The following is an 11788-nucleotide window of genomic DNA, read 5'->3' on the forward strand; positions in this document are numbered from 1 at the left end:
AATATTTGGTTATTTAAAAATCTGATATTCCAATATAACTGCCAAAAAATCCAGAAAAGCATAACAAAACATAAACAGATTCCCTATGAGTTATTTGTAGTTATTTATGAGTTCTCACTAAAATAATATGATAATAATTTGTTTTATTGTCACAACAGAACAGTGGAACATCAAAATATATTAAAATTCTGATAAATAAAATGTATAAAAATACAAATTTAAGATATGAAACTTAAAGTCCTTTGAACAAAAACACAGTTTTTGTTACTGTGTTTTTGTTCAAAGGACTCTAAGTTATAAGGTACAGTACATCATAAATGCAGATAACGATAGTTCGGGAATGCCTATCTGCCCCCCGATATATCGGTTGAGGTCTATTGTGTTCAACCACTGCCTTTACAGAGAATCTGTAAAAATCAATGTGTATCATTTTAACCAAGTCAAATGTTAAGATAGAGAATCCGGCAAAGAATTGTAAATTGTTAATTTCTTGGGGAAGTGAGCTAAGTAGAAAAGAATGGATAGCTCAACATAAGTGAGGAAATTGCAGTCCAGTGGTTTGAAAATGTTCTGGTTTAAACCAGATGGCGAGTACTTATTCTTACAATGTGCTGCTAATTTTAGTGAATCACAAAAGAGGAAAAGTAAAAAAATTAATTTTCCCTGAGACACATAATTGTGATTAATTATGGGGACAGAGATCTAAACATGAATGCATATTCAATGTGGGTATGCAGTATGTAAGTCTTTATTTACACTGGGTGTGTCCTCATGTCATTTGTGGTAATAGAATATGGCGGAGGAAAATCTTACCAATTATGTCCTCTGCAGAATTCCCTGTTGCACAATGTATCTGCCTGATTCTGTGCAGTTGTTAAGTCATGACACATTGCATGCCCGTGAGTGCTGTGAAGTCCCTCTCAGGCGGTCTGGGATCTATTTTGATGTGAAAACCACAAACATTAACTCTTTCACTGCTATCTGTTCCCCTAAGGCTCGGAAACACTTGCCAAAACCTGACGGAAACCTGGCCAAAAGAACAGGGAGTACATAATTAAAACACACGCACACACACACACACACACAGAGTGATGCAGCGTACGGTCTGTCAAACACATGCTGGATCGATTAGCATTTTTGAGGCCGCAGAAAAAAAAGAGAGAGAGCACAAAGTTTATTGGAGTCATGTTTCATACTCCTCCAGAATCATTGAGTAGATAAAATCTACCCCCACTTTTGGCCTAAATATCAGTTTTTCTTTGAATGTTTTTTATTGACATAGAGTCATGGCAAGTAACTGGAACCTCTAAACACTCCTCAAAAGCCACAACAGACAGAATCAAGATAATGAGAAATTAACTAAAAGGTACCCTATATATTCCTACACCGTTTTATTTTTCAGATCAATTTTAAACACAGGTGGTGGTTTGCAGAGTGGAGGGTCATATAATACCCACATGGATACTGTAACATAAATACCTGCGTCCAGAGACAGCACCACTTTCATCATAAAAACCCGTTTTGGATATTGCAAAGCAATTTGGTCTACAAAACGAGAAGACAAGTTGGTTCCGACAGGAATACAGTGCTCACATTGAAGACATGCAACAAGGTGGTGTATGTGCATACAATGAAAATGTCTTTGCTTAGTAAACATAGAAAACCTGGAAACTTTACAAAGTTGAACAGTAAAGTGAACAGTCAGATTAATGTAGGTGTTGCTGAGCACACTACATAAAGGCTGATATTGGCTTATTGCAGATATATTGTTACCAGTGTATATGTCGGCCAATATAACAGCCATTGCAGTACAGACATGTCCGGTTTGCGGTAGTCTCGCATTGCCAGACCTATCTCCACAGCGTCTTGACAGTGCTAGAGTATAGCCTGGCGGTATTTCAGAGTATATCTGCAATAATTATATTCTTGATGATATAACAAAATACTGAACAATATTTTGTTATTAATTTCAAGAACATACAATTGCAGCAAAACAAGTGTTATAGTTTTACTTATAAACTTATACATTCTTTGGTTTGTAAACAACAGTAACTCAAAGTAAGATTCAGATTCTGTATGAAAAAAAAAAATCGTACAACATTAACAGGCAACTAAGTCAACAGGTTGGCATATTAGCATTATCAACAATTTGAATATCTTCGATATTGAATACCTTCATATATCATGATATTAAAATGAAATCAGTATTATTGTGAACAACATAACATGGCAGTAAGCCAGACTATGTTTGAGGTAAGTTATAAACATTGTCACTATAACATAGTTTGTCTACCAGAGAGCTTAAACAACACCAGAATTTAGTAGAAAATCTGCTATTAAAAGCTTCAAATTTGCCAAAGACATTGGTTATTGTTCAACTGTGAATGACAAAAATAGCCTTGGTTGAGTACATATACACCTACTGTATGTGTGTGAAAATACAGTGCCTTAGTTGACTTTCCTGCCAAAATAATTCAGGACACTACAAGCTGTGTGTGTGTGTGTGTGTGTGTGTGTGTGTGTGTGTGTGTGTGTGTGTGTGTGTGTGTGTGTGTGTGTGTGTGTGTGTGTGTCTCAGCGCTGGAGGGAGTGAGTCAATCACAGCAGCAGAAATCATCCCTGCGGGCGATCCGTCTCCACTCATGACAAGGCTCCTGAGGCACTTATCTTTCCTTCCTTGACTCATTCCATCCATCCATCCCTCAACCCTCCCTCTATCTCCATCACTCCCCATTCTCTCCTCCTATTCTCTATCACTCTCTGTCTCCCTCCCACGGTTTGTCTTGTGCCCTGGCACTGCAATTAACTTCTCATCATCAAAGGGTGTAATGAAAAAGAAGGCGAGTTAGAGAGTGGGGAAGCTATGAGAGAGGGAGAATGAGAGGGATAAAGCCAGAAGGAGAGTGAACAGAGGTTAGCAGTGTCTCACACACATAAACACACACTTACACGTGCACGCTTGCAGGTTCTTTTTTTCTTTTTCCTCAAATACACACTGTTAAACACAATCACACACATGCAGCCTGTATTCGCTCTCAATCACTCTCACATTCCTGCAAGATGCAGACAGAAAGGGAGAAAGAGAGTAATGATATCTCCCCCAGGGAGATTTTTTTCTCCTCGTTCCTTGTTTTTATTTCTGAACCCCCATTTCTCCCTTGCTCTTTCACAGACACACACACACACACACACTTGTTCACACTGTCTCCCCTCCTCCTCCTTGTTTTTGAAGAACAAGAAGTATCGCTGTACATGTAGGGAAGCTGCTATGTCAGTATTCTCATTGTTTTGTTTTTTTCACCCCCCTGGTTCGGAGAGCTGTCGACTGTGACCGCTGTTGAAAGGATGTCAGCGAGAAAGAGAGAGGGAGGTTGAGACTGGAGGATGAAAGAGGTGATAAAGGAGGGAGGGGGATGTTGAGATGGAGGTCCCTAAAGAGGGCAGAGGCAGTGATGGCATGCTTGTTTCTTTGTGCCCAAGCAAAGGTAGCAACAGCTGCAGTGAGGCGAGGTGATGGAGAGGAAAATAGCTAAGGGTAAAAAAAGCAGCTCAGTGGGGAAATAAGAAGGGCTTGAGCTGCTAATTAACTATGGCACTAAGGCTCAGTAACAGTGACATAATTGGCCCTAGTTGGTGGTCCTTGGTAGGGGAGGCCTCATCAGTGGAATCTAGCTCATACAAGTATGGTTTATCTGTGACAACACGTCATGAAATGTGAATAATCAATATGGATTATGACTCAAACTGGAAAAGCTGAGTTCCAGGCTTCAATGGTCAGAGAGAAGAAAACGTAATGTCTTTTAGCTGGATTCTCCCTTCAGCCCTTACAAATGAATTAACATCAGAATATGTTGGTCAAATTATACTGCGCAGTAATTTGTCTTTCCCCCCGCCGCCAAAAAAAAAAGTAGAATTTTGTGATACAGTCCTTGTTGACGCACACGTTTTGGTCTGAAGCAAATGTAGACAATCATGTGTCTCTTCTGATACACATGGAGTCACCAGCTCCTTCTTTTTACACGCCAAAGGTTGATGCATGTCCCTCCGAGATCTCAACCACTCTGCACCGCCCTCCCACCAACCAGTAGAATGTGATCCCTCACCAGCTTCCCACCTGCAAACACTCTCAATTGGTTACAGTCATTTTGGCCATCAAATCTGGCCAAAATACTCCAAAATTAAAACGAGACAAACATACTAAATAAAATGTAATATTTGGGATTACAATTTAATTATCTGAACATTTTTGTTCACAGACAATGTGAAGCTACAATAGCAAACTACAGTAGTGTAAAAGATGACCAAATCGACACGATAATGACATGTAAGCTAATTATTCTTTTGGTGTCCAACAAAAAATGCAAAACTAATGACATTCCCATGAGCCTCGACTTGTTAGCAAGATTGTAATTGCTGGAAGCATTGCCATTGTGAGCCGGTTAGCATGCTGACATTAGCATTTAGCTCAACGCATAGCTGTTCCTCACAGAACCACTAACAAAGCTGTAGAAAGCTTGTGTCTCAATTCCGAAACTTCTCTTAGTACACAGCAGATGTAGTACACTGTGTACACATAGTACATGCATAGAATTAGTGCTTGAGTTACACAGAAGTTAGTGTTAAATAGCACACGGGCATCAAATACTAACTGTACCGGAAATGACATTTACAACATTTACTATATCGCCAACTGCTAGATGTCAATTGTTGAACCCCTCTTTGTGGGTAGTTTGTCTTGGGAGGCCCTACCTAGGGTCTTTTCATATATGATGGAGCATAACATTGACAGATGGATTGGTGCAACATTTAGACCTTGTACTGCACTGTGGTTATTAAAGCATGCTCGCTGATCCCTTAGAAAACGTCACATGTAATGCTTTCCTATGTAATCTATTACTCCCTGGGGCTGGTAGGTTTGGGAGGAGTGGCATTGCCTAAGGCGGTCTTTCAGTGTCTCCAGTTGTGTCTGATTAGTCAGTTAAAAGCAAACACTAGAAAAGCATCACACAGAAATAAAACTGTTCATCCAAGCAAAGCAGGGAGCTTATTGAAGCGGACATTTTAATCAGCTACCCAACGGGTGAGGCTGAGATGGTGTTAACTCCATTTGGTTCTGTCAAGCTGGGTTGTGGGTGATGATATCTGTTCATGTGGGCAGGTAGAGGAGGGGCTGGAGAAGCTTTGAGCAGAAAAGGCGGTGACAAGGAGGTCCGGCCGCCGATGCCTGAAACAGCTGGCTTTGCATTCTGCATGAAGGGGAGGAGTCAACAGCAAGCCAAATGACAGCCATTCACTGTGATCAAAAGCACGATAGAGTTTCTCTCCTCGGATTCAAAGATTTGGGCTCTTAGGCCCCTCAGTGTCTTCACAGTAGAGCTCTGTTTTCAGATTGAAAACAGCTCAGTTGGCTGGCTAGTGCTACTCGCTGCCATGTATTGTGCCCTCCTCATGTTTCTTTTTATCTGCATCCCTTTCATATAAAACATAAGGTGATATCACAATTTGTATTTTTTGGAAACGAACAAAAATCTGGATGAAAATATAACCCAACTGTGCCGGTTTGATACATTTTGTCCAGTTGTTTACCTTGTGTTCTGGACCTACTGGGACCGTGCACATCTCCTTTGCCTTATAGACGATCATGCTGTAACACAGCTTTCCAGTGCGACTTGATGTATAGGATCTATTTCACCAAACAAGCATGTGTCAAACATCTCTCTAACTCTCTAATAACTAATCAATAGGGAATTCATGGTGCGAGTTGGTGTCATCTCTCCATCTGCATTCCCACTTGTAACTGTACCAAGCATATCACAGAGTTGCCAGCCATCTGACAATTTTTTTGCACTCACCATTACTGTCGATCAGATTCGTCATGCAGCTTGCGCAGAAGACACATAACACTGTATTTGCCAGTATCATGGACAAACATCTTGTTAACATTTACCACATCATTGGGAAAGAAGATGCAGAATACTTGTTAGATTTAATGTGGTAATGTGAAAACTGGTACAGAGATAACAGATAATTGTCATTTAATAATTAAGGAGTATTTTTAGAATCACAGCTTTCAATGGGTTTGACTAGCTTTGTTGTTTGTATAAACATACTGATTTTCATTCTGTTTTTTTCCAGACCTAAATCGGAGAGAGAGATGACCCTAGTTTTGTCCATGAATCCATTCCTGGACCCAGAGGGAGACCCTCCACTCTCCACATACAGACCTATATGGGAATCGGAGCGTTGTACTAAGACCTGCCTGTCGAACCCTGCCCCACCATGCAGCTCTAAAGAGAAATTTACACAAGGTTAAGACACTAAACACAGATGTTTCTTAATTCTTTCAGTCATTTATGTAAACTGGATTTAATCCGATGAATAAGGTTTACCAAGGATTTTGCACCACACACGATGGTCAATAGTCCATGGTTTTCAGACCTGGCAATTAGACCCGTCTGCCCAATCCATCAGTATTTCTCTGTCATATCACTACTGTCATAGGTGTCTGTTAGCAGGTCAGCGGTACAGTGTAGGTGTACTTGCTTTCATTGCATTTAAGTATTTGTTTAATTATAGTGCTAGTCAAACAGTCATTTCAGTATCAACTGAGTTACCAAAGAAAGCTGTTCTTCCAGAATAGCCTGCTGCCATTTAGGATGCTTTAAGAGGTTCTACTCAACCAGGGTGACTGGTAACTTTAAAATGTATCCTTAACTAAAAGGTGTTCTGCTTGGTGTGCAGTAGCCTGGCAAAAGTGTATTAGTCTAGAACCTCTTGGTGCAATTTGTTTTCCAAGGAGGGCAGATTAAAATTAGAACTGCAACCAATCAGAGCAACAAAACTTGTGACGTGGTGCTAAGCAACACATGCAGGGGGGAAAAAATTCACAAACTACAAATTACAGCTAAACAGTACACTAAAATGTGTTTCTAAAAGTATTTGAGATTGGAAAGAGTTAATACAATTACAGAATCTTGATTCATATTTGATCTGGTGCTCACATTGGATGGACCTACAGTACAGTGACACTCTTCTGTCATGAACAGTTGTGATTGGTCGGCTGGAAATCTGTCTGACCGGGAGGGGGGCCAGACACATCTGCCATATGAAATAAAACATGAGCTCACACATTTGTCTGGTTCCCAAGCTTTGTGTGTAGCTCAGATCTATATTAATGTTGATAATCAGCATCTTTGGCATATTGTGATATTCGCTTACAGTATGTCATTACAATACATTTAAATGTATGTTCTGTCTGCAGAACTGCCCTGCAGGCAAGTTCCTGATCATGTTTCAGTATCAAGGATTGCATACTTCAAGAGGAAGTTTGTTGACGATGATGATGAGCCTCCCTTCAGCTTCAGGACATACTGCCAGACTGTAAGTATCGGCACACTCATAGTCTCACATTCAGAGTAGACCTACACAGTGTATCCTAAGTAACCTTATTACAATGCCATACTCTTGGCCAATTATAGGTTATTGTCTCTATTAGATGTTTATGGTTTGATTGAGGTCATGCAAATTAAAACAACATCAAATTAATTAACTCTTTAACTGTAATTATTGGTGGTACAAAGGCTGTCACTGTGTCCAAAATCACTATTCAACCAATATTCTCTATATGATATGATGACATAGTTTGGTGATCTTGCGATTTTTACACTTTTAAACCATCATAATTCTGCATTTTTGTTCCAACATGGACATTTCTGAGGGCACTATAGTGGATACAGTCTACACCTAGGATTCCAATCTACGAATAAATAAGTAAAGATAGTGCACTAAATAGGGATTGATTTTGGTGCTTATTCAAAATGGATTGCTGCATGCAAGCATCATAAAAAAGTGCCCCGATCAGATTTGTTATAAAAGTTATAGAAAATAGTTGTTTCAAAGTTGTTAATGAATGTGAAACCCAAAGTATGATAGTTGAAAAGGGGGGTTTATTTGCCTGCATATTAATCTTTTTGAGGGTTGATTTGCAATTTCATTTGCAATGATTATTAATAAAAGCAATACACTCAAGTTATTTCAAATTGGTTGTGCAATGCAGTATTAGTGAATCTGGATCTCTAACCAGGTTACTTAGATCTAATGGGACAATGTCCTTCAGGTTGCCCCAGTCTTGGAGGAGCGGGCCCATGTGCTGCGGCTCTCCCTGGAGAAGTTGCGTTTCATTGACGATCCTGAGGCCTTCCTCCGACGCTCCGTCCTCGTCAACAACCTCCTTCGGCGCCTGAGAACTGAGATTTTGCTCCAAAGCACGGACTGGTGCTTCCCACCCAACCCAGCATTTACCACTGGCCCCTGCGTCCCGGCACCCACCACTAACGCTGCTCACCAGGCACTCCGCGGAGCAGTACCCAACCGGCTCTGTTTAGCACCCCAAGCTGGGCCGCCCTTCCGTAAGCGCTTCCGAGTGGTCCGTGGAGGACAGGGGGATCTACGCCCTGACTGTGCCCAGACATGCTGCTGCATCTACGCAGCGGCCGCTGCTGCAGGACACTATCTCCACCTCCCGTTCTCCATGTACGATGCAGCACTCTCGACCTGCCCGTCCACACCACACTCGTCCTCTTTTTTTCAGCTAGCTAGCCATAGTAAGTTAGGGCTGACAGTGGCCATAGAAGAGCATAATGGGGAGGATGAAGATGTTGAAGAGGAGGAGGACGAGAATGAAGAGGATGAAGAGAGGGAATTGAACGAGGAGGAGGAGGAGGAAGAAGAAGAGGATGATCAAAGAGAAGCTGGGCCTTCCCTTGATGTTGTCAAGGACAAGTCAAGACTGAAAAGTAGGACTAGAAACTTGCTGGGTCACGCACATACAAGGACAGAGGAGGACAACTGCATGACAGATAGGGTAGAGGAGGAAGAGGGAGAGCAAGACGAGGAGGAGGAAGAGGAGGAGGAGGAGGAAGAAGAGATGGGGCGGGTTGTGAGACCATGTCAGTGGGACTCTTCTGCCACAGAAAGGGAGGTGCGGTGCCATAAGGTCAGCCCGTGGCGCCGCAGGGCTCATAGACAATGATTGCGCTTGCTTAGAAATTATTACTATATATTAATTACAGTACATTCTCTCTTAGAAAGAAAAGGTAATGATGACGACAACTGTCATCAGTTGAAGATTATTTTCCTCATAGCAGCAGAAGGTGTGAGCTACCTACGCTATAGTAATGCCAAGTCAGCTTTATTTTAATGGTCTAATATACTCCAGCATTGCGCACAGATGAATTCCATTCAACTAAATTGTCAGTGTTATGGTGAAATAAAAAAAACACACAGACAGTTCTTGGCCAGTGTTGGTACGGGGAAGTACCAAGAAGAACTACGTAGGCTAAGGTCACATATGGTGGGATCCTAAATCCCTAAGGTGAAGTGAAGGGTCTCGAAGACCATTTTCCAGCCCCACAGCACAAAACTAAAAGGTCTCTAATGGGGCTTTATGTCGTTGCACCGGTCTTGTTTCAGGACCCTAAACAAGCCTATGAAATGAAGGGTTGTGGATTGGGGAGTGTGTATGCTTCTGTGCGTGTGTTTGCAAGATATGATGTAGCATTTTTAAACTTGATTTTAAGCCGTTCTTCTTTTAAACATGGGTAACGCATAATTATGTGTTCCTGTTGATTTTGACACTGTCTCAGGCAATGGCGAGTGACTGTGCTGCAGTGGTGGCACCGTGTGTACTCAAATTATTTTAAGAGACAACAATCATAAACATTGGAAATGTTAAATCACAAGTTCAAGTGCCTTAGTGTTTTTATAGATACATGTATATTGTGTGTTAATGTAATTGTTCTTGTTACTAAGTATCTTGCATTCTAAGTGACTGCGTGTGACTAAAACAGGACACAGGCATGTCGTTAAATGCTGGGATTTCTTTTTGAGTGTATGAAAGTTTAAAGCAAACTAAATGTCCACACCCAAAATGTATTCTGTTTGTTTTACTTTAAGATGCATGTTTTCTAGCACTACCTGTCTTGACAATGTACTTCAAGGACAGTTGCTAAAGCCTTGAAAAGCTAATTGTGTTCAAATCCTCCTTTACATTAGTCAGATTCATTCCGAAAAGGCAAAGTAACAGTTTGGTTGCCCTGTCCATAGATGAGGTTTTACCAAAAAAGCAAGTTGCCGTCTGTCTGCAGTCTGTCACCTTCCTCACAGATCTACCCGTGTAGCAAACAACAGGACCGATCAGATTTTCAGTGTGCTCTATTTGGAAGTTAAAGGAATAGATCAACATTTTCAGAAATTTTCTTACATGCTTTTTTGCCAAGTTAGATGAGACGATCAAAATCTGCTTACCAGCACCCCTACAGCTCATTAATTAACATGTTATATCTCTGTTTTTACTGTGTTACTTCCTGGGGCCACATGCATGAAACTCTGTGTAGATTCAGGACTCAAAGCGTTTACGCACATAGACAGAAATATGCATACGTATTGTTTCCTACAGATTTTAAGTATGTCTGTTTTTGTTTCATAATAAACAATAATTGTGGAGCTGGGTGCACACACACAAGATTTGAGACAGTGTGATCTTACACTCACACAAGAGCACACTGATTTCCACACCCACAGACATAAATGAATTTAGAAATGCCCTTAAACATCCGTTTACATTATAATACTTGTGCCCACTTCACCACTCATTACACCTGTCACGTTCTTACTTTATAAATACCGGATTATGTGCCAATAGGCATACGCAAGATACAATGTGTTAATAAACACGCAAGCATAAGTCGAGAAAGGGAATCCAAGTATTCTCTGTGAAATCAGGGTGGTTGCAGAACATTGTCAGAACATTGGTTAGTATATATGTAATTTTAAAATAATAAGGACCCATTTCAACATGCATGCATGTACACGCATACCACGTCTTGCAGGAGCTGACAGACCATTTTCTACTTGACTAAAAGACACCAATCAAGGACAGATACAATACAAAACCAGTTGTTATTTACGTGCATAGAAAGCCTTTCAGTCATGATGGCCTGATCAGTGGTTTCTTGTTTTTCGGTGCGTCTCGCCTGAAGATGAGGGTCCTCACACTGATGACAAACCCAAACCAAAGTTGTTTAAAAATGTAAAGATTATATCAACAGTGTTTTTCGTCTTTGTGACGTACCATAAGGTACAAAAATTGGATGGTCTCAGTTGGTTTATTAGGTGGAATTATTCACGCCTAGCCAATTATCCATCTTTCTTTTGGATGTACAAAACAACATTTTTTGTTTGCTCACCTGTTTTAGCATCGGTGACACATCTTTAATTAAACAACTCGAGTACCAGCCTCTTTAATTTGTCTGAACCCTAAATGATAAAACCCAGTGATTATCGGTGGTATTTTTTAAAAATGAAAAACTTTGACAAAGCAGTATTTGTTTCTGAGCCGAGAACATGTAACTGCATTGTCTGTTATTAAAAAACAAAAGAGCGAGATTGCTCTGATAATTTTATGTAATGTTCTGTGACAAGTGTAAAGATCAGTAAAAGAAATGTTAAAAAGATCTTGCTTCCTCCTTTATTCCTTTTACATTACACACTACAATGTTTCATTTTAGTTCACAGTACAATGATGTTTGTGTGTGTGTGTGTCTGTCTGTCTGTCTGCTTATTGTCTTGCTTCCCATCCTGTCTGCTATTCAGTGGAGTGCAGTACCACAGCTTATTGCACTCGCCAAATGTCTCTCAGGTGTCACTTTGCCGCTCAATTCTTGTTAATCTTTTTGACACTACACTCAGAGCAGTCACCTCCACACTCTTCTATTGTACCTCTAAAACA

General features: G+C 40.6%; 1 protein-coding gene across 1 annotated transcript in view; it reads left to right on the top strand.

Annotated features, from left to right (window-relative positions):
• The window catches only part of sertad4 (SERTA domain containing 4), a gene marked incomplete at its 5' end in the record, with an annotated part of 18091 nt that extends 6578 nt beyond the window's left edge, over positions 1-11513 (top strand). Inside the window, 3 exon segments of the mRNA XM_032500072.1 lie at positions 6136-6308; positions 7262-7380; positions 8117-11513. Of these exon segments, the coding sequence (XP_032355963.1) occupies positions 6155-6308; positions 7262-7380; positions 8117-9031 (1188 nt within the window). The 3' untranslated portion in view covers positions 9032-11513.
• Between the last annotated feature and the right edge of the window lie 275 nt (positions 11514-11788).

Source organism: Etheostoma spectabile, chromosome 20 (assembly GCF_008692095.1).
Source record: "Etheostoma spectabile isolate EspeVRDwgs_2016 chromosome 20, UIUC_Espe_1.0, whole genome shotgun sequence".
NCBI classification, from domain to species: Eukaryota; Metazoa; Chordata; class Actinopteri; order Perciformes; family Percidae; genus Etheostoma; species Etheostoma spectabile.